At 41.8% G+C, this 27,324-nt stretch overlaps 1 protein-coding gene across 1 annotated transcript in view; it reads left to right on the forward strand.

Moving 5' to 3' along the window:
* PTBP3 (polypyrimidine tract binding protein 3) overlaps positions 1-27,324 on the forward strand; it is a 444,692-nt gene that overhangs the window by 412,941 nt on the left and 4,427 nt on the right. Inside the window, exon 12 of the mRNA XM_053700011.1 lies at positions 4,578-4,794. Within this exon, the coding sequence (XP_053555986.1) occupies positions 4,578-4,794 (217 nt within the window). The remainder of the gene's footprint in view (positions 1-4,577; positions 4,795-27,324) is intronic.

A 27,324-nucleotide genomic window follows, 5' to 3' on the forward strand; every position in this document is an offset into this window, starting at 1 on the left:
AAAGGTTCAACTCCTAGTCTATTGAAAGAACAGTTTTTTTTTCTGCTCTTTTTCAGTTTTTTTTTTATTTGGAGGATTGCTTAGCTTTCTGATTTTCATGTTTTGTGTTCAGGTTTTGGCCCATATTCAGATTTTATACCAATCTCTCCACCCTGAGGTCAGGGTATGGTGTTGATGTTTTGCAGACTCCTCAGTTTGAGCCTATGCATTGGGTAGTTTTTAAGCTTTCTTTTTTGGAGCTTTTTGTTCTTTTTGGCCATCTCTTCTGTAAGAAGAGTTTCTGAGCTATCTAAACACTCCTAATCTTTTTTCTTTTTTTGGATAAGTTGTTTTTTGGGACTTTGTTGTTTGTTTTTTAGTGAATTTGTTGTTCCTTCGTTAGGTTCTATTTTTGGAATTCTTTAGAGAGTTTTCCTCTCATTTTGGTTGTTGTGATAGCCTTGTAGTTATCTTTTGGGGCTACTGACATTTTCAGACAAACTTTGGTTTGTTCACTTTCCTGATTTTATTCAATGTCGGAGAGCAAGTGCTTTCACTTGCTTTTTGCTTAGAGCTTATGTTTTTATTGGTTTTCTTGGAGGTGGGATAGCCTCCACCTGTAATAGTTTTTTTTTTTTTTATAGTTTTTCCAATTGAGTTCCTTCTTGGGCTTTCTGGAATGAGACTTCTGTTGAGCTATTCTGGCTAGCTTGGTCTTTCTTGTTTCTTTTTCTTTATTTTCTTCCATTTTTTACTTCTTCTGTGGCAGCCTTTGGCAGGAAGTTTCTTTTGGCAACGGTTTTAGCATTATTTTGCCTATTGGTTATTTTATGTGTGCTTTTTTTTTAAATTCTTTTTATTCAAGGAACTCAGGTACAAGACAGAGGCTAGTATTGCCACCAAATAGTTGATGCGGAGTATAAAACAGTAGTTGAATCAAATTTACATTTTGGTAAGCCGATAACATTGCACAAGATTTAATGCAACATATAGAACAGTAGATCCCTTACTTGTACAGTGTATTAAAACCTAATAGTCATATATAGTTCCACTTAAGGCAATATTTGTATAATTATGGGATGAACTTTTATCAATGTATAGCTATAAGCACTTTATGAGTGAGGATGATGATTGTAGCATAAAAAGAAAATTAAAATATTAAAACATCCCATGATGAAGTCTCCTGAGCTCCTTAATTTTCCAATAAACAAACACACAAACAAATAAACCAATATAAAACAAAAACATGAACAAGAGAAGAACCAAACCCACATCTCTTTGACTAGACTTATAGTGTGGTAATAAAAGTGTGGTAGAGAATTACAATTGATTCCAAGTGTAAGGTTCTTTCTAGCAGTTAAAAACTTAAAAAAAAAAAAAAAACAAAGAGAGATCATAACCATCTGTTAGCAGAATAGTTCTAGCTTAGCTTTTACCTCTCCATTTTATAGATATCAGTAGGGGTCGCTAGAGTACTACTATAGATTCTCAGCAGTGGGCATAGTTATGGGTATATAATTTAAACTATAGCTATAAAGATAAGTTTTTCAAATACTCCAAAAAGATCTAGAAGTGGATGAACACCAGGGCTCTAGAGGCACAAAAATGTTGGTACCCTTTTGACATAACAAGCTGAGTATGATATGGTACATGTAGTTTATCCAATTCAGCTCCCAATTTGTTGCTAGTCGCCATGGCCAATACCTAGTTAGTGAGACTTAAAGGGTGAGAGAGTACGCTTTCATGTCAGTTTCTGTGGTAGGTGATGTATACTGCCCTGGGGGTGTTTAGAGATTCCAGTAACCTAACGATGTATATTATTTGCAGAGGATTATTAAAGCTATGATGCGGGTCAAAATTCCTCCCTTTGTATGTAGAATGTTTATAACAAAACAACAACAACAAAAAAAAAAGGAGAAATCAAAGGAGGGGAGAGAGGGACAAAAGAAAGAAAACATATATGGCCAACAGGGCCACAGTTGAGATCTAACACAAAGCACCAACAATTGTACTAAAGAAGATACAGCAGTAGTAAAGCACAGTTCCGTTATTCTTGCAGTGAAAATTATCAAACCTAACATAAGTCTGAGTATCAAAGTGTGCTGATCAGGATCATGATAGAGAGTTTATCCAACCCCTACACGCATTAACCAGGAGTACCAGTACTTCCCGTCGAGGTAGATTAAGAAAGCTGTTCACGCTAGCGGGCCAGTAATCAGTCGGGTGCAGTCTCGGAAGCAATGGGACAAAGTCCATAACTGATGTTACACCCAAGTTTCGCCACTGACAGTTCAGCGCCGAAAAGCAAGGATCCGTGAACTGAGGGGGCTCTACAAACAAAGCCGCACTCTGTTTCACCTCCACAGTCCTAGTAGCGCTACTAAGAGGTACGGCTCCGTGGGTAGTAAGGAAATTGATGCTGATAGTGCATTCCCCAGCATGCTCTTGAGGAGTTAAGCACTGTTTTGCCCCCACATTTTGCAAGTCCGGTTTGGTCAGGGTAGGAGACGGGCCTTCTCCTGGAAGATAGATCCGCGAGCGTTGGGAAATACATGCAAATGCGGCGCCCTCGTATGATTTGTATGCAGGCAGGCCTGTCTGAGCCAGACTGGTGTCTAGCCCCTTAGTGCTGTTAGAGAGGGAATGCTGTGGACTCGGAGGCTGTTTAAATTGAGAAGATGCATCGACGGCTGACCAGGTAGCCACTTGTGGCAAAGCTGCATCATGAATATTCATGGGGCCTTGTTTCCCCCTTGGTGCTGTAAGGATCATGTCCTGAGTAAAAACAGCCGGGTCTAAAGAAAGAGCCGCCGAGTCAGTAGTAGTGGTGTTCGGTTGTAGTTGGGCGGGAGGCATTTTGTGCAGATCCAGTGTAGAGAGGCAGTCCCGCATAGTCCCAGGGTTAGCTTTTAGAGTATAGGGTCTCGTAATAGCCTGGATAGCTCCCTTCATTGTCTCAAAGCTAGTGAACAAGCGTTCAAATGCCGGCACAAGAGCTTCAAATATCTGCGCGGCCATGCAGTTTTTCAACTCCATTGCTCTAAGCAAATTCAGTATGTGCTAAATCCCACGTGGATTACTAGTAAATAAAATGACCTCCGGGGAAGAGGAGAATGGATTCCTTCTATCTGCTGGTAGTTCCCGGACAGCTTCTCTGTCAAGGGAGATGCAGATGGCATGGAAGAAAGATGATATTAGAGAGATTAAAAGAGGTTTTCTCTGGAGCAACAAAAGCTTGCATCCATCTTCAAGAGCCGCCCACCGGAAGTCTTTATGTGTGCTTTTTATTTTAAAATCTCTTCTTTATTTGGAGGCTTGTGGGATATAGTTTCTTTATGGAAAAAAAGATTATTTTTTTCACAGCTTTGGTATTGGTTCTCAGGAGTAATGTATTGTGGACTCTTACCACCTTTATGAAAGAAAACATATTTATGCTTACCTGATAAATTAATTTCTTTCATGGTGGTGAGAGTCCCCATCCTGTTTTATTTGTTGGTGATGTTTTTCTTTTATGGCACATCTTTATTCCCAGCTCCTATATCTATTTGCTCTTTTTTTCTTTTGTTACCTCTTTCTGCTTTGTTATACATCAGACTAACTACCATATAGGTGGGAGGGGTTATATAGAACTCTTGGGGGGGCAATCTTTGCTTCCTCCTAGTGGCAGGGAAGGTAATTCCCAGGAGTAATGGATCGTAAACTCTTACCACCATGAAATAAATTCATTTATCAGGTAATCATAAATTATGTTTTTCTGTCCAAATTTCTAGTAAAATCATTTGTCTTAATATTAGTTGTGCTGGGCATGACACCAGACATTTAAATCTGACACCTAAAAACTACTTTACTTATAATGTAAACTAAAATCATTCGGCAATAATCAGTCCTATGAGTTATATATGTGGTTTTCAACTGCATTGCTCAAAAATACCTACAAAAGGCTAGGATTTTAGAATACTTCTACCAGAACATAGGTGGTTTAAATAAAATGGCTGACACTGTGAAGGGAAGTGTTGTGAACCACTGGTCTGTAGGGCATGTTAGCAAGCTGTAGTTAAGGGAGAATATTTGTATGCTTTCTATCTTAATCAGATATCATTTGAATTGTGCCCACAACAGTCACCTGGAATGCCATATTGGATGTTTTAGCTGTTTTAAAGGGACAGTAAAATCATTTAGATTTTAATAATAAAAGGTTTAGTATAGTATAACCAAACTTTGAAGTATACATTCATTATTTATTTTGTCCCCTTTTCATTTATTTATCACTGAAAATTGTGGCTTTTTAAATACTCAGAACTAGCAACATAGCTTCCCGTAATTGTCTTTAACACATAAGAGCTGCAAAAGAATGTGCTTTATACTAACAATATGTGCATGGTTAGCCTTGTCAGATGCAGACTCGAGTCTGTATTTGCTCCTCCAAATAAAGCAAGTGGTGGGTGGAGTTTGAATATTGAAAAACAACTGCAGTAAACATGATGTTCATTTGCTTTAAAAATATTTAGTCCTGACTGATATGTTGTTCTATAGCATGACAACAGAAATGTCTTGTAGGTATTTAGTGTCCCTTTAATGTTTTTTTGTTTTCTTTAAAGCCATGAGTCACCTGAACGGACAAAAGCTTCATGGTAGGGTACTGCGTATTACCTTGTCTAAGCACCAAGCTGTTCAACTTCCTCGAGAGGGACATGAAGACCAAGGCCTAACCAAGGATTATACCAACAGCCCCTTGCACCGTTTCAAGAAACCAGGCTCAAAGAACTTCCAGAATATCTTCCCTCCCTCAGCAACACTGCATCTATCAAACATCCCGTATGTATTAGAAGTCACTTAATGATAATCTGACTGCAGTGCAATTATCCGAGTTATTTAGTAAAGGAAGATTTTAAATTGATAAGGTTTTTTTAAGTTAACGTATACTGAGTAGATATCCGAGGATGACCAACTTCCTGGTTGTGGATGATGTTAGGTGACCTCCCCAATTTTTCCTGTGTGTGGAGGGCTTTACCACTGTCTCCCCCAAAATAAAGAGGAAGATGAGATGCCTTATTTTAAAGAGGTAATTAGTAGTATCTCTCTTAACAAACAAAAAACAATATATGCTATGGAAATAAATAAGCAGCACAAATCTTTAAAGGGACAGTCTAGTATAAATTAAACTTTCATTATTCAGATAGGACTTTTAATATTAATCAACTTTCCAATTTACTTTTATCATCAAATTTGCTTTTTCCTCTTGGTATTCTTAGTTTAAACTAAACATAGGTAGGCTCATGTGCTAATTTCTAAGCCTTTGAGGGCTGCCTCTTATCACATGCTTTTTAAATCACTTTTCAACACAAAGAGACAGAAAGTACACGTGGGCCATATAGATAACACTGTGTTCAGGCACAGGGGGTTATTTAAGATTTAGCACAAAGCAATGCTAAATTTAAGACAATAGATAATAAACAGTCACAGTCATGTGATCAGGGGGCTGGAAGAAGGTTCCTAGATACAAGGTAATCACAGAAGTAAAAAGTATATTAATATATCTGTGCTGGTTATGCAAAACTGGGGAATGAGTAATAAAGGGATTATCTATCTTTTAAAACAATAACAATTCTATGGTAGACTGTCCCTTTAACCCCCTTCATAGTTTGAGATACAACTAACAATGGCAGTTAAAGTGCTTAAGAAAAAATAAGAAGGTACAATAAAATATAGTATAATATATGTCTGTATTCAAAACCTAATCCTACAATGCAAAACGACTCCTAGTAAGAAAGTACATGTTTTAAATTACTCTTCAGTGGTTAACCTTCATAATGTGCAATCCGTTCTATTTGCTTGAGGTGTTTTTATATTTGAAAGGAATATAACCCCTTCCATACGGCAATGTTCTATATGTTATTCTAAATAAGTGCGCTTATTCTATCACTTTTAACCATAATTTATTCCTCCATGGATGTTTGCATGTTTATGCTCCAGTCACTGGCCTTATCCCCATCTGCGCAAGAAGGGGGTGTTTGATTATTTGATTTAACACTTATGCTAAAAATATTTTTTATGTAAAAAAAAAAATTAAAATGTTTTTTTTACTACAGTATTAGGTATGTAAATTAAGTGCTTGAGTTTTCCTGTAAATATATTTCTTTCATGTAATTGGCAAGAGTCCATGAGCTAGTGACGTATGGGATATACAATCCTACCATGAGGGGCAAAGTTTCCCAAACCTCAAAATGCCTATATATACACCCCTCACCACACCCACTATTCAGTTTTTACAAACTTTGCCTTCTATGTAGGTGGTGAAGTAAGTTTGTGCTTAGATTCTACATTGATATGCGCTTCTCAGCATTTTGAAGCCCGATTCCTCTGAGTACAGCGAATGTCCGAGGGTTGTGAAGGGAGTATCACCTATTAAATGCGATGGTTTTCCTCACGGGAGATCTATTTCATAGGTTCTCTGTTATCGGTCGTAGAGATTCATCTCCTACCTCCCTTATTCAGATCGACGATATACTCTCATATTCCATTACCTCTACTGATAACTGTTTCAGTACTGGTTTGGCTATCTGCTATATGTGGATGGGTGTCTTTTGGTAAGTATGTTTTCATTACTTAAGACACTCTCAGCTATGGTTTGGCACTTTATGTATTAATATAAAGTTCTAAATATATGTATTGTACTTATATTTGCCATGAGTGAGGTTTATGTATATTTCCTTTTGCAGACTGTCAGTTTCATATTTGGGAAAAGCATATTTAGGAAAATATTTTTTCTTACCTGGGGTATATTTTTTTTTCTATTGACAGTTTTTTCTTTAAATTTCGCTGCAAAATTAGGCTCGCGAGGGCACAAAATGCAGAAGTTTATTGTGTCATTCTTGGCGTCCGAAGACGCAAATTCCTAATTTCCGGCGTCTTAGTTGACTCAGAGTTCCTTGCTCAAGTTGCGTCGTCAATGACGCGAGTGTGTCATTTCCGGATGTTGTTAGCGCCAAAAAAAATAATTTACGTTGTGCGTCATACTTGGCGCCAAATAATTTCATTATTTAAAACCCCATTCCTATGTGCCTCTTGCCTTTTCTTCTGTTATGTGTGATCAGTCCACGGGTCATCATTACTTCTGGGATATTATCTGCTCCCCTACAGGAAGTGCAAGAGGATTCACCCAGCAGAGTTGCTATATAGCTCCTCCCCTCTACGTCACCTCCAGTCATTCTCTTGCACCCAAAGACTAGATAGGAGGTGTGAGAGGACTATGGTGATTATACTTAGTTTTTATAACTTCAATCAAAAGTTTGTTATTTTACAATAGCACCGGAGCGTGTTATTACTTCTCTGGCAGAGTTTGAAGAAGAATCTACCAGAGTTTTTCTTATGATTTTAACCGGAGTAGTTAAGATCATATTGCTGTTTCTCGGCCATCTGAGGGAGGTAAAAGCTTCAGATCAGGGGACAGCGGGCAGTTGAATCTGCATTGAGGTATGTAGCAGTTTTTATTTTCTGAATGGAATTGATGAGAAAATCCTGCCATACCGTTATAATGACATGTATGTAAGTATTCTGGGGATGGTATTTCACCGGAATTACTCTGTAAAAGTACATTAAACCTTTTTATAGGTATTTAATTCATGTTAAACGTTTTTGCTGGAATGTAGAATCGTTTGCATTTCTGAGGTACTGAGTGAATAAATATTTGGGCATTATTTTTCCACTTGGCAGTTTGCTTGTTTTGATTATGACAGTTTCGTTTCTCTCTCACTGCTGTGTGTGAGGGGGAGGGGCCGTTTTTGGCGCTCTTTGCTACGCATCAAAAATTTCCAGTCAGTTACTCTTGTATTTTCTGCATGATCCGGTTCAGCTCTAACAGAACTCAGGGGTCTTCAAACTTCTTTGAAGGGAGGTAGATTCTCTCAGCAGAGCTGTGAGATTTATGTAGTGACTGTGTTTTAAAACGTTGCTGTGATTTTTATGTTTAAAATTTAATTAGTGTTACTTTACTAATGGGAACAAACCTTTGCTAACAAGTTGTGTTGTTTTTTTTTTAAAGAGTGATGCTATAACTGTTTTTCAGTTCATTATTTCAACTGTCATTTAATCGTTTAGTGCTTCTTTGAGGCACAGTACGTTTTTGTTAAATAAGATTGTAACCAAGTTGCATGTTTATTGCTAGTGTGTTAAACATGTCTGATTCAGAGGAAGATACCTGTGTCATTTGTTCCAATGCCAAGGTGGAGCCCAATAGAAATTTATGTACTAACTGTATTGATGCTACTTTAAATAAAAGCCAATCTGTACAAATTGAACAAATTTCACCAAACAGCGAGGGGAGAGTTATGCCGTCTAACTCGCCTCACGTGTCAGTACCTGCGTCTCCCGCCCGGGAGGTGCGTGATATTATGGCGCCTAGTACATCTGGGCAGCCATTACAGATAACATTACAAGATATGGCTACTGTTATGACTGAAGTTTTGGCTAAGTTACCAGAACTAAGAGGCAAGCGTGATCACTCTGGGGTGAGAACAGAGTGCGCTGATAATTCTAGGGCCATGTCTGATACTGCGTCACAGCTTGCAGAGCATGAGGACGGAGAGCTTCATTCTGTAGGTGACGGTTCTGATCCAAGCAGATTGGATTCAGATATTTCAAATTTTAAATTTAAATTGGAAAACCTCCGTGTATTACTAGGGGAGGTCTTAGCGGCTCTTAACGATTGTAACACTGTTGCAATACCAGAGAAAATGTGTAGGTTGGATAAATACTTTGCGGTACCGGCGAGTACTGACGTTTTTCCTATACCTAAGAGATTAACTGAAATTGTTACCAAGGAGTGGGATAGACCCGGTGTGCCGTTCTCACCCCCTCCAATATTTAGAAAGATGTTTCCAATAGACGCCACCACACGGGACTTATGGCAAACGGTCCCTAAGGTGGAGGGAGCAGTTTCTACTTTAGCTAAGCGTACCACTATCCCGGTGGAGGATAGCTGTGCTTTTTCAGATCCTATGGATAAAAAATTAGAGGGTTACCTTAAGAAAATGTTTGTTCAACAAGGTTTTATATTGCAACCCCTTGCATGCATCGCGCCGATTACGGCTGCGGCAGCATTTTGGATTGAGTCTCTGGAAGAGAACCTTAGTTCCGCTACGCTGGACGACATTACGGACAGGCTTAGAGTCCTTAAACTAGCTAATTCATTCATTTCGGAGGCCGTAGTACATTTAACTAAACTTACGGCTAAGAATTCAGGATTCGCCATTCAGGCACGTAGGGCGCTGTGGTTAAAATCCTGGTCGGCTGATGTAACTTCTAAGTCCAAATTACTTAATATACCTTTCAAGGGGCAAACTTTATTTGGGCCCGGTTTGAAAGAAATTATCGCTGACATTACAGGAGGTAAGGGCCACGCTCTACCTCAAGACAAAGCCAAAGCTAAGGCTAGACAGTCTAATTTTCGTCCCTTTCGGAATTTCAAAGCAGGTGCAGCATCAACTTCCACTGCACCAAAACAGGAAGGAGCTGTTGCTCGTTACAGACAAGGCTGGAAACCTAACCAGTCCTGGAATAAGGGCAAGCAGGCCAGAAAACCTGCTGCTGCCCCTAAGACAGCATGAACCGAGGGCCCCCGATCCGGGACCGGATCTAGTGGGGGGCAGACTCTCTCTCTTCGCCCAGGCTTGGGCAAGAGATGTCCAGGATCCCTGGGCGCTAGAGATCATATCTCAGGGATACCTTCTAGACTTCAAATTATCTCCCCCAAGAGGGAGATTTCATCTGTCAAGGTTGTCAACAAACCAAATAAAGAAAGACGCATTTCTACGCTGTGTACAAGATCTATTATTAATGGGAGTGATCCATCCGGTTCCGCGGTCGGAACAAGGACAAGGGTTTTACTCAAACCTGTTTGTGGTTCCCAAAAAAGAGGGAACTTTCAGGCCAATCTTGGATTTAAAGATCCTAAACAAATTCCTAAGAGTTCCATCGTTCAAAATGGAAACTATTCGGACAATTTTACCCATGATCCAAAAGGGTCAGTACATGACCACAGTGGATTTAAAGGATGCTTACCTTCACATACCGATTCACAAAGATCATTACCGGTATCTAAGGTTTGCCTTCTTAGACAGGCATTACCAGTTTGTAGCCCTTCCATTCGGATTGGCTACGGCTCCAAGAATCTTCACAAAGGTTCTGGGTGCCCTTCTAGCGGTTCTGAGACCGCGAGGAATTTCGGTAGCTCCGTACCTAGACGACATTCTGATACAAGCTTCAAGCTTTCAAACTGCCAAGTCTCATACAGAGTTAGTTCTGGCATTTCTAAGGTCGCATGGATGGAAAGTGAACGAAAAGAAGAGTTCTCTCTTGCCTCTCACAAGAGTTCCATTCTTGGGAACTCTTATAGATTCTGTAGAAATGAAGATTTATCTGACAGAAGACAGATTAACAAAGCTTCTAAATGCATGCCGTGTCCTTCATTCCATTCAACTCCCGTCAGTAGCTCAATGCATGGAGGTGATCGGCTTAATGGTAGCAGCAATGGACATAGTACCTTTTGCACGCCTACATCTCAGACCGCTGCAATTGTGCATGCTGAGTCAGTGGAATGGGGATTACTCAGATTTGTCCCCCACTCTGAATCTGGATCAAGAGACCAGAAACTCTCTTCTATGGTGGCTTTCTCGGCCACATCTGTCCAGGGGGATGCCGTTCAGCAGGCCGGACTGGACAATTGTAACAACAGACGCCAGCCTTCTAGGTTGGGGCGCTGTCTGGAATTCTCTGAAGGCTCAGGGACAATGGAGTCAGGAGGAAAGTCTCCTGCCAATAAACATTCTGGAATTGAGAGCAGTTCTCAATGCCCTTCTAGCTTGGCCCCAGTTAAAGACTCGGGGGTTCATCAGGTTTCAGTCGGACAACATCACGACTGTAGCTTACGTCAACCATCAGGGAGGGACAAGAAGCTCCCTAGCAATGATAGAAGTATCAAAGATAATTCGCTGGGCAGAGTCTCACTCTTGCCACCTATCAGCAATCCACATCCCGGGAGTGGAGAACTGGGAGGCGGATTTCTTGAGTCGCCAGACTCTTCATCCGGGGGAGTGGGAACTTCATCCGGAGGTCTTTGCCCAAATACTTCGACGTTGGGGCAAACCAGAGATAGATCTCATGGCGTCTCGCCAGAACGCCAAACTTCCTCGCTACGGATCCAGATCCAGGGATCCGGGAGCGGTTCTGATAGATGCTTTGACAGCACCTTGGAACTTCAGGATGGCTTATGTGTTTCCACCCTTCCCGCTGCTTCCTCGATTGATTGCCAAAATCAAACAGGAGAGAGCATCAGTGATTCTAATAGCGCCTGCATGGCCGCGCAGGACTTGGTATGCAGATCTAGTGGACATGTCATCCTGTCCGCCTTGGTCTCTACCTCTAAGACAGGACCTTCTGATTCAGGGTCCATTCAAACATCAAAGTCTAACTTCTCTGAAGCTGACTGCTTGGAAATTGAACGCTTGATTTTATCAAAACGTGGTTTTTCTGAGTCGGTTATTGATACCCTGATACAGGCTAGGAAGCCTGTTACCAGAAAGATTTACCATAAAATATGGCGTAAATACCTATACTGGTGTGAATCCAAAGATTACTCCTGGAGTAAGGTTAGGATTCCTAGGATATTGTCTTTTCTACAAGAAGGTTTAGAAAAGGGTTTATCGGCTAGCTCATTAAGGGGACAGATCTCAGCTCTGTCCATCTTGTTGCACAGGCGTCTGTCAGAAAATTCAGACATCCAGGCTTTTTGTCAGGCTTTAGCTAGGATCAAGCCTGTGTTTAAAACTGTTGCTCCGCCATGGAGTTTAAACTTAGTTCTTAACGTTTTACAGGGTGTTCCGTTTGAACCCCTTCATTCCATTGATATAAAATTGTTATCTTGGAAAGTTCTATTTTTAATGGCTATTTCCTCGGCTCGAAGAGTCTCTGAGTTATCAGCCCTACATTGTGATTCTCCTTATCTGATCTTTCACTCAGACAAGGTAGTTCTGCGTACTAAACCTGGGTTCTTACCTAAGGTTGTCTCTAACAGGAATATCAATCAAGAGATTGTTGTTCCATCCTTGTGTCCAAATCCTTCTTCAAAGAAGGAACGTCTTCTACACAATCTGGATGTAGTTCGTGCCCTCAAGTTCTACTTGCAGGCAACTAAAGATTTTCGCCAAACTTCTTCCCTGTTTGTCGTTTATTCTGGACAGAGGAGAGGTCAAAAAGCTTCTGCTACCTCTCTCTCTTTTTGGCTTCGTAGCATAATACGTTTAGCCTATGAGACTGCTGGACAGCAGCCTCCTGAAAGAATTACAGCTCATTCCACTAGAGCTGTGGCTTCCACTTGGGCCTTTAAGAATGAGGCCTCTGTTGAACAGATTTGCAAGGCTGCAACTTGGTCTTCGCTTCATACTTTTTCCAAATTTTACAAATTTGACACTTTTGCTTCTTCGGAGGCTATTTTTGGGAGAAAGGTTCTTCAGGCAGTGGTTCCTTCTGTATAATGAGCCTGCCTATCCCTCCCGTCATCTGTGTACTTTTGCTTTGGTATTGGTATCCCAGAAGTAATGATGACCCGTGGACTGATCACACATAACAGAATAAAACATAATTTATGCTTACCTGATAAATTCCTTTCTTCTGTTGTGTGATCAGTCCACGGCCCGCCCTGTTTTTTTTAAGGCAGGTAAATATTTTTTAAATTATAATTCAGTCACCACTACACCCTTGGCTTCTCCTTTCTCGTTGGTCTTTGGTCGAATGACTGGAGGTGACGTAGAGGGGAGGAGCTATATAGCAACTCTGCTGGGTGAATCCTCTTGCACTTCCTGTAGGGGAGCAGATAATATCCCAGAAGTAATGATGACCCGTGGACTGATCACACAACAGAAGAAAGGAATTTATCAGGTAAGCATAAATTATGTTTTTCTATGTTAGAGGGCTATGCTGTTTGCATTTTTTCCCTATTCCTGAAACTGCCATATAAGGAAATAGATAATTTTGCTTTATATGTTGTTTTCTTCTCTTACATTTGCTAGATGTCTCAATCTGATCCTGTCTCAGAAACCACTGTTGTAACCCTGCTGCCTGATAACAGTTCTACCAAAGCTAAGTGCATTTGTTGTAAATTTGTGGAGATTAAATCTCCAGCTGTGGTATGTAATAGTTGTCATGATAAGCTTTTACATGCAGAGAATGTGTCCATCAGTAATAGTACTATGCTTGTTGTTCCTTCAACATCTAATGTACAAGATATACCTGTGAATATAAAAGCTTTGTCTGCCATCCCGCCTTCTAATAAACGTAAAAGGTCTTCTAAAACTTCTCATAAAGTTGATGAAATTTCTAATGACCGACAACATACTGAATTATCCTCATCTGATGAGGATCTATCTGATTCAGATGATCCTTCCTCAGATATTGACACTGACAAATCTACTTATTTATTTCAAATGGAGTATATTCGTTCCTTGTTAAAAGAAGTGTTGATTACATTGGATATTGAGGAAACTAGTCCTCTTGATATTAAAACTAGTAAACGTTTAAATTCTGTTTATAAACCTCCTGTGGTCACTCCAGAGGTTTTTCCAGTTCCTGATGCTATTTCTGATATGATTTCTAAGGAATAGAATAGGCCTGGTACTTCTTTTATTCCTTCTTCAAGGTTTAAAAAATCGTATCCTTTGCCAGCAGTTAGATTGGAGTTTTGGGAAAAGATCCCAAAGGTTGATGGGGCTATTTCTACTCTTGCTAAACGTACTACTATTCCTATGGAAGATAGTACTTCTTTTAAAAACCTTTAGATAGGAAACTTTAATCTTATCTAAGGAAAGCTTATTTATTTTCTGGTCATCTCCTCAAGCCTGCCATTTCTATGGCTGATGTTGCAGCTGCATCAACTTTTTGGTTGGGAAAGTTTAGCGCAACAGGAAACGGATCCTGATTTGTCTAGCATTGTTCGCATGCTTCAACATGCTAATCATTTTATTTGTGATGCCATTTTTGATATCATCAAAATTGATGTTAAATCTATGTCTTTAGCTATTTTAGCTAGAAGAGCTTTGTGGCTTAAATATTGGAATGCTGACATGGTATCTAAGTCTAGATTACTGTCTCTTTCTTTTCAAGGTAATAAGTTATTTGGTCCTCAGTTGGATTCGATTATTTCAACTGTCACTGGGCGGAAGGGAGTTTTTTTGCCTCAGGATAAAAGACCTAAGGGTAAATCTAAAGCTTCCAACCGCTTATGTTCCTTTCGACAAAATAAGGAACAGAAACCTAATCCTTCCCCTAAAGAATCTGGTTCCAATTGGAAACCTTCTTCAAGTTGGAGTAAATCCAAACCATTTAAGAAACCAAAGGCAGCCCCCAAGTCTGCATGAAGGTACAGCCCTCATTCCAGCTCAGCTGGTAGGGAGCAGATTAAGATTCTTCCAAAACATTTGGGCAGATTCTGTCCAAAATCATTGGATTCAGAGTATTGTCTTTCAAGGGACCGAATAGGATTCAGAGTAAGACCTCCTGTGAGAAGGTTTTTTTCTCTCACGCATCCCAGTAAATCCAATAAAGGCTCAAGCTTTTCTGAAGTGTGTTTCAGACCTGGAGCTTTCAGGGGTAATCATACCAGTTCCGTTTCAGGAACAGGGTCTGGGGTTTTATTCAAATCTATTCATTGTCCCAAAGAAAGAAAATTCTTTCAGGCCAGTTCTGGATCTGAAAATTTTGCATCGTTATGTAAGAGTACCAACTTTCAAAATGGTGACTATAAGTACTATTATTGCCTTTTGTTCAGCAAGGGCATTATATGTCCACAATAGACTTACAGGATGCTTATCTTCATATTCCGATTCATCCAGAACATTATCAGTTTCTGAGATTCTCTTTTCTAGACAAGCATTACCAATTTGCCGCTCTTCCGTTTGGCCTAGCGACAGCTCCAAGAATCTTTTCAAAGGTTCTCTGTGCCCTACTCTGTAATCAGAGAACTGGATATTGCGGTATTTCCTTATTTGGACAATATCTTTGTACTAGCTCAGTCTTTACATTCTGCAGAATCTCACACAAATCAACAAGTGTTGTTTCTTCAAAGACATGGTTAAAGGATCAATTTACCAAAAAGTTATTTGATTCCTCAGACAACGGTCACCTTTTTAGGTTTCGAGATAGATTTAGTGTCCATGACTCTGTCTCTAACAGACGAGACAATTAAAATTGGTTTCAGCTTGTCGGAACCTTCAGTCTCAGTCATTCCATTCAGTGGCTATGTGCATGGAAGTTTTAGGTCTCATGACTGCAGCATCGGACGCGATCCCCTTTGCGCGTTTTCATATGAGACCTCTCCAGCTTTGTATGCTGAACCAATGGTGCAGGGATTATACAAAGATCACAATTAATACCCTTAAATCCCAATGTTCAACTCTCTCTGACTTGGTGGTTAGATCACCATCGTATAGTTCAAGGGGCCTCTTTTGTTCGTCCAACCTGGACTGTGATCACAACAGATGCAAGTCTTTCAGGTTGGGGAACTGTCTGGGGATCTCTGACAGCACAAGGGGTTTGGAAACCTCAAGAGGCGAGGTTACCAATCAATTTTTTAGAACGCCGTACTATCTTCAGGGCTCTTCAGGCTTGGCCTCTGTGGAAGAGAGAACCGTTCATTTGTTTTCAGACAGACAATATCACAACTGTGGCATATGTCAATCATCAGGGTGGGACTCGCAGTCTACAAGCCATGAAAGAAGTATCTTGGATACTTGCTTGGGCGAAATCCAGCTTCTGCCTAATTTCTGCAGTTCATATCCCAGATTATCTCAGCCGTCAGACTTTACGTCCGGGGGAGTGGTCGCTCCATCCAGATGTGTTTTCTCAGATTGTTCAGACGTGGGATCTTCCAGAAATAGATCTGATGGCTTCCCATCTAAACAAGAAACTTCCCAGGTACCTGTCCAGGTCCAGGGATCCTCAAGCTGAAGCAGTGGATGCAGTATCAGTTCCTTGGTGTTACAAACCTGCTTATATCTTCCGCCTCTAGTTCTTCTTCCAAAAGTGATTTCAAAAATCATCATGGAACAATAGTTTGTGTTTCTGGTAGCTACAGCATGGCCTCACAGGTTTTGGTATGCGGATCTTGTTCGGAAGTCCAGCTGCCAACCTTGGCCACTTCCATTTAGGCCAGACCTTCTGTCTCAAGGTCCATTTTTCCATCAGGATCTCAAATAATTAATTTGAAGGTATGGAAATTTGATAGCTTAGTGCTTAGTCATAGAGGTTTCTCTGACTCAGTAATTAATACTATGTTACAGACTTGTAAATCTGTTTCTAGGAAGATTTATTATCGAGTTTGGAAGACTTATATTTCATGGTGTTCTTCTCATAAATTCTCCTGGCATTCTTTTAGAATTCCTAGAATTTTACAGTTTCTTCAGGATGGTTTGGATAAAGGTTTGTCTGCAAGTTCTTTAAAGGGACATATCTCTGCTCTTTCTGTTTGATTTCACAGAAAGATTTCTAAGCTTCCTGATTGTCACTGGTTTGTACAGGCTTTGGTCCGTATCAAGCCTGTCATTAAATCAATCTCTCCTCCTCGGAGTCTTAATTTGGTTTTGAAGGCCTTACAGGCTCGTCCTTTTGAGCCTATGCATTCTTTGGACATTAAACTACTTTCTTGGAAAGTGTTGTTCCTTTTGGCCATCTCTTCTGCTAGAAGAGTTATTTTGAAGCTACTAAATATTTCAGGAAGTCGACTTCTAGTCTATTTGTTATCTTTTCTGGTACTAGGAAAGGTCAGAAGGCTTCTGCCATTTCCTTGGCATCTTGGTTAAAGCTTTTGATTCGTCAGGCTTATTTGGAGTCGGGTCAGGCACTGCCTCAGAGAATTACAGCCCATTCTACTAGATCAGTCTCCACGTCGTGGGCTTTTAAGAGTGAAGCTTCAGTTGATCAGATTTGCAAAGCAGCAATTTGGTCTTCTTTGCATACATTTACTAAATTCTACCGTTTTGATGTATTTGCTTCTTCGGAAACAGTTTTTGGTAGAAAAGTTCTTCAGGCAGCTGTTTCAGTTTGATTCCTCTGCTTATGTTTTAAGTTTTTTTTATTTCATTTATGAGAAAAACTTATTTTTGGTTGTGTATTTAATTTTCTCAGCAGAACATGGCTGTTATTATTTTATCCCTTCCTCTCTACTGACTCTTATGTGGAGTTCCACATCTTGGGTATTTCTATCCCATATGTCACTAGCTCATGGACTCTTGCCAATTACATGAAAGAAAACATAATTTATGTAAGAACTTACCTGATACATTCATTTCTTTCATATTGGCAAGAGTCCATGAGACCCACCCATTTTATGGTGGTTATGATTTTTTTGTATAAAGCACAATTATTTCCAAATTCCTTTGTTGCTTTTTACTCCTTTCTTTTTCACCCCACTGCTTGGCTATTCGGTAAACTGAATTGTGGGTGTGGTGAGGGGTGTATTTATAGGCATTTTGAGGTTTGGGAAACTTTGCCCCTCCTGGTAGGATTGTATATCCCATACATCACTAGCTCATGGACTCTTGCCAATATGAAAGAAATTAATTTATCAGGTAAGTTCGTACATAAATTATGTTTTTACTTATATTCACAATTAAATAGTGTTTTTACTGCCGTTTGTACCTCAGTTTCACTTTTTCATTCATCAGATGATGAGTCTGGTAATATTCCCCTTGTGACCGCTAGGAGGAGGCAAGAGACACCCCAACATTGCAGAGCTTTAAATCCCTCCAACTTCCCATGATCCTGTCATATTATTTTGCCCCCTTGATGAGGAGTGAGATTAAAGTGAAGTGTAAGACCTACTCATCATTTGAAAGGGGGGATCCTCTAATAGATCTAAGGCCCAAATTCTCCTCGCAGTAACCTGTTATTCACAGAGACAGAGAGTTATCAGACAGGCAGTGAAAGGTATTTCCATCTAAAGGGGAGAATGAGTCCACGGCTTCATTCATTACTTGTGGTAAATAAGAACCTGGCCACCAGGAGGAGGCAAAGACACCCCAGCCAAAGGCTTAAATACTCCTCCCACTCCCCTCATCCCCCAGTGATTCTTTGCCTTTTGACACAGGAGGATGGCAGAGAAGTGCCGGAAGATTCAGAGTAGTCTCTTATGGAGGGTAGTACTCTTCGGAATGGGACTGGAGTTTTAAGTAGTCCTGTCAGCCTCTCAGTGAGAGCCTGGGTGAAAGTTAGAATCCGGAGATGCAGGGAGAGTCTTTCTGCGAAACCATCCCGACTCATATTTACAGCTCCACAAGCAATCGGCGTTGACGAGTTTCGCTGCCTGCTTTCTGCACTCAAGTCCATCTCAGGAGTGATGCTACGACCTGTCACACTTGAAGGGCTGTGTTCCTGTTCCACAGCATAGATTCTGGTAAGATCGTTTAATTTTTTTACTTCATTATGATAACCCAGAAGACAGGGTCGCAGTGTGGCGCCTTGTATCTTTATGGACTCAAAGGATTAATATTCCTAGTGAGGGGATTGTTGAACAGGGGGGTTTATACATGATATTGTTTATTGTGTTATTGCTGTGTTATGTGCGAGATGGGGCTTTGGCAATATGTGGAACTTCAGGTTGTCTTCCGGGAGTTTTGCGCGGCCAATGTCTTCTCCTTAGTGCAGGGGCGGTTCTGCGTGACATCTCATGTGACCGGGTGTGGCTGTGTCTACTTCCTTGGTTGATCAGCGGTGCAGGAGACTAAACGGTTTCTTTAGTCCAGGTCATAAGAGGTGGTGAGTCCCCCGGCCTTTGCTGGTATAATGGTGCCTGTTTATTAAGCGATTCTAGTCCATAATAAAAGCCCAAGCTATGGAGGACTCTGGCGTGTTAGAGGGTTCTCCCTCTTTAACAAAGTCTCATTCCTGTGTTTATTGTGAGGAGGTTCTTGTAGATCAGCCTGCTCAACTATGTTACACATGCCTTTATAAGGTTGCAATATCTAAGAGTAAAAGGATGTCTAGTACTACTGAGCCGTCCACCTCTGAGGGTTCCCCGTCCCGTGAGGTGCGTTCCCTGCTTTCATCTCCAATTGCACATGCAGTGCCCCAGGGTCCAACCGTTACGCCTTCGGGAGAGATTCATTGGCCGTCAGACTTTGCGGACCAACTGCAAACGGCGGTATCGAAATTGATCCATGCCTTACCACGTTCTGCTAAGCGCAAGTGTAGGGTGTATCATGGCGGCCCGGCCCAGGGTTGTCTATGCCTATGAAAATACCAGAGGCTTTATACGATGACGAGGCCTACTCCGACTCTTCAAAGGAGGCTCCTTCTGGGTCGGAGTCCGTGTTATCTAAACCTCCAGTTGTGGAGGAGCCTGATTTTAGGTTTAGAATAGATCATTTGCGCTTTTTGCTTAGGCAGGTGCTTTTTACTCTGGAGATTCCCGGAACCTAAGCTTCCATAGGAACCTTCAATTCCTAAGCTTGATAAGGTATACGAGGACAGGGTAGTACCTCAGACCTTCCCGGTTCCCGTTAAGATGGCTAATATTATTAAGAATGAATGGGAGCGATTAGGTCCTTTCTTTTCCCCTTCTTTTTCTTTTTCTTTTTTAAGAAACTGTTCCTTGTTCCGGACTCTCAGCTTGAGCTCTGGGGAACTGTCCCTAAAATGGATGGTGCTATCTCCACGCTTGCTAAGCGGACAACTATTCCTCTTGAGGATAGTTTGTCGTTTAAAGAGCCCATGGATAAAAAGTTGGATAACATGTTAAGGAAAATGTTTCAGCACACAGGGTTTGTTTTTCAGCCGGCAGCGGCCGTAGCCGCGGTTTCCGGAGCTGCGACATATTGGTGTGAATCCCTGTTTGATATGTTCGAGGGGTAGACTTCAATCAATGAGATACAGGACAAGATTAAGGCGTTGAAGGTCGCCAGTTCTTTCATTTGCGATGCCAATATGCAAATTATTCATCTGAATGCAAAGGTTTCAGGTTTTTCTGTTTTAGCTTGCAGGGATCTGTGGCTAAAGTCTTGGTCTGCGGACATGACCTCTTCCTACCGCAGGATATGAAGGCTAAGCCTAAAGGATCTACTTTTCGTCCCTTTCGTGCGGACAAGGCCCAGCGCCTGCAGCCCAACGCGAAAGCGGATCAGACCAAGGGAACCTTGGAAGCCCACTCAGTCTCGGAACAATTCCAAGCAGAACAAGAAACCTGCCGAGACAAATTCGGCATGAAGGGGCGGCCCCCGACCGGTCTCCTGACCAAGTAGGGGGCAGATTGTCTCTCTTCTCCGAAGCCTGTTTGCAGGACTTCAGGAGGTGTTAAAGGATAGGCTTCAGGTCCCGTCCGCCCAGGGGCAGATTCCTCCTGTCAAACCTGTCTTCAAGACCGGAAAATAGAGAGGCCTTTCTAGAATGTGTGAGGGATCTCGCCTCTCTAGGTGTTATCGTACCAGTACCCCAAGCAGAAAGGGGTCTAGGGTACTATTCAAATCTTTTTGTTGTTCCAATGAAAGAGGGCACGTTCCGCCCGATTCTGAACCCATCGTTCAAAATGGAAACGATCAGATCTATTCTACCCCTAGTTCAAGAGGGGCAGTTCATGAAGACAATAGCCTTGAAGGACGCTTACCTTAATGTTCCAATTCACAGGGACTACTTCAAGTTCCTGAGATTTGCGTTTCTGGAACACTTCCAGTTTGCGGCCCTTCCTTTTCGTCTGGCGACGGCCCCGAGAGTCTTCACAAAGGATCTGGGGGGCTACTTGCAGTTGCCAGATCCAGAGGCATTGCTGTGGCGCCCTACCTGAATGACATTCTAGTCCAGGTGCCGCCGTTCAGTCTCGCAGAGGATCACTCAAGGGCACTCAAGTGAAAGAGTTCCCTGGTTCCCAGTAACAGGGTAGAGTTCCTGGGCACAATAATAGACTCGAAATCCATGAAGATTTTTTCTCATGGATCAGCGACGCAGGAATATTGCGTCAACCTGTCTTGCTCTTCAGTCCTCATCAAGGACCTCGGTGGCTCAATGTATGGAGTTGATCGGGCTCATGGTATCCAGCATAGATGTCATTCCATTCGCCAGGTTCCATCTCAGACCTCTTCAGTTCTGCATGTTGCGGCAGTGGAACGGCAACCATTCAGATCTATCTCGGCAGATATCCCTAGACATTCAGACTCTAAGATCCCTCTCTTGGTGGGTCCACCCGGAACATCTGTCCCTGTGGACTTACTTCCTGAGACCGTCCTAGGAGATTGTGACCACGGACGCGAGTCTGTCAGGATGGGGAGCTGTTTGGGATGCCAGGTTGACACAAGGACAATGGACTCTGGAAGAGTCTCTCCTCCCGATAAATATTCTGAAGCTTCAAGCAATCTACAATGCTCTGAAGGCATGGTCTCTCCTGGGGTCGTTCAACTTCATCAGATTCCAGACCGACAACATTACATCGATGGCTTACATCAACCATCAGGGAGGTACGAGAAGCTCCCTAGCTATGAGGGAGGTGTCTCGGATTTTTGAGAGGGCGGAGTCCCACAATTACTCACTCTCAGCGATCCACATTCCAGGTGTGGACAACTGGGAAGCGGACTTTCTCAGCAGGCAATCCTTCCATCAGGGGGAATCGTCTCTACACCCCGAGGTGTTTGTGAAGATTTGTCTCAGATGGGGAACGCCGGAACTAGATCTCATGGCGTCATGACTCAATTGCAAGCTAACCTGATACGGGTCGCGGTCCAGGGATCCCCAGGCATAGCTGATAGATGCCTTAGCGGTGCCTTGGTGGTTCAATCTAATTTATATTTTTCCTCCGTTACCACTTCTACCTCGTGTAGTGGCCCGCATCAAACAGGAGCAAGCCTTGGCTATTCTGATTGCTCCGTCTTGGCCGCGGAGGACATGGTTTGCAGATCTGGTGGGGATGTCATCCTCTCCGCCATGGAGGTTACCCTGTCGCAGAGATCTGCTGGAACAGGGTCCCTTTCATCACCAAAATCTAGATTCTCTGAGGCTGACTGTGTGGAGATTGAACGCCTAGTATTAGCCAAGAGAGGATTCTCTAAAGGTGTGATTGATACTCTAGTTCAGGCCAGGAAGCCGGTCACTCGTCGCATCTACCATAAGATGTGGAGGACTTACTTGTCCTGGTGTGAGAAGCATGGATATCCTTGGCACAAGGTGAAGGTATCCAGGATTTTGTCCTTTCTCCAGGATGGGTTGGAGAAGGGTCTTGTGGCTAGTTCCTTAAAGGGACAGATTTCGGCGTTATCAGTCTAGTTACATAGGAGGCTCGCTGAGCTTCCTGATATTCAGTCTTTTGTGCAGGCTCTGTCTAGAATCAGGGCCTGTATTTAGGACTGCTCCCCCATGGAGCTTAAACTTGGTCCTTAAGGTATCGCAGAGGGTTCTGTTTGAGCCTATGAATTCCTATTGACATTTAAGATTCTGTCCTGGAAGGTCCCTCTTCCTATTGGCTATTGCATCAGCGCGCAGAGTCTCTGAACTGGCTGCCTTGCAATTTGATCCTCCTTATCTGGTATTTCATGCGGATAAGGATCTGGTATTTCATGCGGATAAGGCTGTTCTTTGCACCGGTTTGGGGTTTCAATCAGGAATTAGTTGTTCCTCTTTGTGTCCTAACCCTTCCTCTTCAAAGGAGAGGTTACTTCATAACTTGGATGTAGTTCATGCCTTGAAGTTATATCTTCAGGCTACAAAGGATTTCAGACAGTCTTCATCTCTTTTTGTGATGTATTCTGGGAAGCGCAAGGGGCAGAGAGCCTCTGCTACTTTTTTGTCTTTTTGGTTGAGAAACTTGATTCCCTTAGCCTATGAGTCAGCGGGACATAAGCCTCCTCATAGGATCACGGCTCATTCAACTAGAGCTGTGGCTTCTTCTTGGGCCTTTAAGAATGAGGCCTCTATGGAGAAGATTTGTAAGGCAGCTACCTGGTCCTCCTTACATTCTTTTACAAAATTTTACAAATTTGATGTTTTTGCTTCGGCGGAAGCCACTTTTGGGAGAAGGGTGTTGCAGGCTGTGGTGCCCTCAGATTAGGGTCCACCTCCTTTTTCCCTTCTTTTTTCATTCAGTGTTCTCTAGAGCTTGGGTATTTGTTTCCCACAAGTAATTAATGAAGCCGTGGACTCTCCTCCCCTTTAGATGGAAAACATAAATTATGCTTACCTGATAATTTCATTTCCATCGTGGGGAGGAGAGTCCCACGGCTCCCGCCCATAACTCTGGTGGGCGGACCAAAGTTAATTTATCTTCTGGCACCATTTATACCCTGATATTTCTCTTACTGTTCCTTGTTCCCTCGGCAGAATGACTGGGGGATGAGGAGAGTGGGAGGAGTATTTAAGCCTTTGGCTGGGGTGTCTGACTCCTCCTGGTGGCCAGGTTCTTATTTCCCATAAGTAATAAATGAAGCCATGGACTCTCCTCCACAAGATGGAAATGAAATTATCAGGTAAGCATAATTAGTTTTTTTCTCAGTGAAGCAATGTTGCAGGCCTCCCAGGTGAAATGGGGACTTGTCCACCGATACCCTGGTCTACATTGAGCTGCTCCTTGTAGATCCACAGCGCTCCCCAGGTGAAATGTGCTAAATTTCTGCTGGTAACCTTTGGGTTTTTAGCTTTAGCACTCACCGGTAGCACAGACACGCTAAGGGTTAACTGTTTTTGTGCACTTTTTAGTGTGCCTTTTCTGTGTTATAATCCTTTCCTGTTGTTTTGTTGTTCTCAGGACCAGTGGAGGTTGTACTCTGATTTTTACAGGTTTTTTTCCAGTGCTTGCTAATTTTGTGCTTTATACTGCTTTTTTGCTTCCATCTATCTCTGATATTTAAGCTATTTCCAGGTACTATGGAGATAACGTATACAGCTCAGGCCTCTGGTCAGTCAGCTGATCATCTAAAGACCCTCTGTTACTTTAACCCCTCTTTGACAGGGTAAAAACCCTTGCACACTCTGAAGCACAGTAAAACCCTCTGTTGCTTTGTAAGGATCCCCATGTATGTGTTTCCTTGTTCTGCTTTGTACCTCATGCTATTGCTAATCTTAAACAGGGTTTTTATTGTGCTTCAGAGTGTGCAAGGGTTTTTACCCTATCAAAGTTGTCCCCAGGAGAGTTTATCTGAAATTTCTCCAAAATTCTTCTTTGACCTTTAGCTCATCAGGGACTTCTCTTAACTCTGTTACCCATTTATGAAAGAGGTTTCTCTGTTTCTGAGGACTTCCAGAGAGTTTCAAAAGTACTGGAAGCTCTGTTCTCTGTATTTAGAGCTCAAATAATTTCTGTAGTCCTTACTTGACTGACATTCTGGTTCAGGCTCCTTCTTATCTGGCTGTGCCTTACACTCAGGTGGTTCTTCAGTTGTTTCAAAGTCATGGTTGGAAAATAAATCTTCCAAAAAGCTCATTAACGCCTCAGACCTGTGCTGCTTTTCTGGGGTTATAATAAATTTTGTGAGTGTTTTTGACAAATCAGAGCAGACTGTAGCTGCAAAAGGCCTATTGCCTTCTGCAGCTGAATCCTCTCCTTTCCGTTGCACAGTGCATGGATGTTATGGGTATCATGGTGGCTGCCTCAGATGCATTTCCATTTGCAAAATTACATCTTCAGGCCCTCTTATTGCTGATGCTGCATCAGTGGAATGGGGGCCACAATGATCTATTTCAGAGGATTCTGTTAGGTCACACAACTAGACAGTCTTTGTGGCAGACTCACCAGTCCTTGGTTCAGGGAGTCGCCTTTTTGCGACCGTTGTGTATAGTAATCTCTACAGATTCCAGCCTTTTAGGTTGGGGTGAAGACTGGGGGTCTCTGTTTAGTCTCCTCAGGAGGCAAGGTTACCACAATAAGCATTCTGGAACTCTGTGCAGTCTTCAGGGCCCTCCAGAGTTGGCCCAACTTCAAACATTAATTTATTCATGAGATTCCAGTCAGCCAAGGCAGTTGCTTTTGTCAATAAGGTCTTAAATTGATGAGGGAAGTGTCTTGCATCATCAGTTGGGCAGAGCACCATGGTTGCAAGTTTTCTGCCATCCACATTCTGGGTATGACAGATTGGGAGGCGGACTTTCATTCCCCAGTCTCTTCACCCAGGAGAGTGGTGTCTGAATTAGTAAGTTTTGTGTCAAATTGTGAAACATTAAGGTCTGCCAGCAATAGATGTCTTGGCTTCTAATTTGAATCACAAACTGCTATAGTTTTGTGCAAGGTATCTGGACCTAGTGGTCCCTTGGTTGTTCAACGTAAAGGGACAGTCTAGTCCAAAACAAACTTTCATTATTCAGATAGGGCATACATTTTTCCAATTTACTTCTATCACCAATTTTGCTTTGTTCTTTTGGTTGAAAGCTAAATCTAGGAGGTTCATATGCTAATTTCTAAGCCCTTGAAGGCCGCCTCTTAGCTCAGGGCATTTTGACAGTTTTTCACCACTAGAGGGTATTAGTTCATGTGTTTCATATAGTTAACACTGTGCTCATGCGCGTGGAGTTCCTATGAGCCAGCACTGATTGGCTAAAATGCAAGTCTGTCAAAAGAACTGAAATAAGGGGCAGTTTGCAGAGGCTTAGATACAAGATAATCACAGAGGTAAAAAGTATATTAATATAACTGTGTTGGTTTATGCAAAACTAGAGAACGAGTAAGGGATTATCTCTTTTTAAACAATACATTTTCTGTTGTAGACTGTCCCTTTAATTTACTTCCGTTTTTGTTGCTATCCAGAATGATGGCCAGAATCAAGCAGGAACAAGCCTCAGCAATTCTGATTGCTCTGGTGTGGCCTAGCAGAATTTGGTGTGCAGATCTCCTTTTGCCCACATTGGAGGCTTGGATCTTCTCTCTCAAGGCCTTTTCTTTTATCAAAACTCTGAATCTGACAGGCATGGCAATTAATTGCTTAATTCTGTATAAGAGGTTGTCCAGTCAAGGTTATTGATACCCTGATTCAGGCTTGGAAACCTGTTCCCTGAGGTATTTATCATAAGGTCTGGTAAACTTTTGTGCGTGGGGTTCTGTCCAAGGTTACTATTTTAATTCTTTTAGAATTCCTAGAGTTCTTGAGTTTCTACAGGAAGACGTAGATAAAGGGTTATCAGCTAGTTCACTGATGGGTCAGATTGCAGCTCTTTCTGTTTTGTTTCATAAGAAAAATGCTAAAATTCTTAACTTTCAGGCCTTTTTTCAGGCTCTGAATAGAATTTAAACCAGTTATTTGTCCAGTTTTTCCTTCTTTCAATCTTAACCTGGTTTTGAATGTTCTTCAAACTCCTCATTTTGAGCCCAATGCATAGTTTAGATGTTCAGCTTTTATCCTGGAAGGTTCTTTTTCTTCTACTATTTCTTTGGCTAGAAAGGTTACTGAGATTTTTACCCTTGTCTTGCAACCTCCTTTTCTGAATTATTTTTTTTTCCCATCGGAATAGGGCTGTTCTTCAAGATAGCTATTCTTTTCTTCCTAAGGTAATATCTACAGATACTATTAATCATGAAATTTTAGTTCCTTCTTTTTTTGTCCAGTGTCTAAGAATTCTAAGAAGCGTCTTTTCCACATCTTGGATGTTATAAAAAGCTCTCAAATATTGTGTGGAAGCCACACAAGATTTCGGACCTTTGTTAACTTTTCTAGGCCCCCACAAGGTAAGAAAACTGCGGCTATTACTTATGCAGCTTGGCCTTAAAGTCTTAAATTTGCAAGGCTTATTGGGGGGAAAAACTCCCCTGAGCGCATTACTGCTTATTCCACTAGAGCAGTTGCTAGTTCTTGGGCATTTCATAATGAGGTTTCTATTGATCAGTTACTTGGTGTTCTTTACACCACTCTTTCCAAGTTTTATCACTTTATGTGTAAGGCTTCCTTCTCTGGGGCTGCCTTTGGCAGGAAAGTTCTGTAGGGCCTTTATTTAGCCGTGGTCCTGAATAGTAACGCCCCTGCCCTTCACTGTTTGTTTCTCCACGGCTTGGGTATTGACTCCCACACATAATGACTCTTAGGGTCTTACCATCTGCTGAAAGAACTACATTTATGCCTTACCTGATGAATTTCCTTTCATGATGGTGAGAGTCTACGAGCTCCATCCATTCTTTTTGTTCAGGTGGAGGCAATACTTGTTTTGCACTTCTTTGCCCTGCTTTATCTTTCCTGCTTTTCTTTTTTCCTCATCTACTATGCTATATATATGACTGAGCATCTTGGGAAGTGGGAAGGATTTAAAGTTATAGTTGTGTTGTGTTTTGCCTCCTCCTAGTGGTCAGGAGGGGGAAATTCTCACATGTGATGACCTATGGACACTCACCTCATAAAATAAATTTAA

Source organism: Bombina bombina, chromosome 2, assembly GCF_027579735.1.
Source record: "Bombina bombina isolate aBomBom1 chromosome 2, aBomBom1.pri, whole genome shotgun sequence".
In the NCBI taxonomy this organism is placed as follows: domain Eukaryota; kingdom Metazoa; phylum Chordata; class Amphibia; order Anura; family Bombinatoridae; genus Bombina; species Bombina bombina.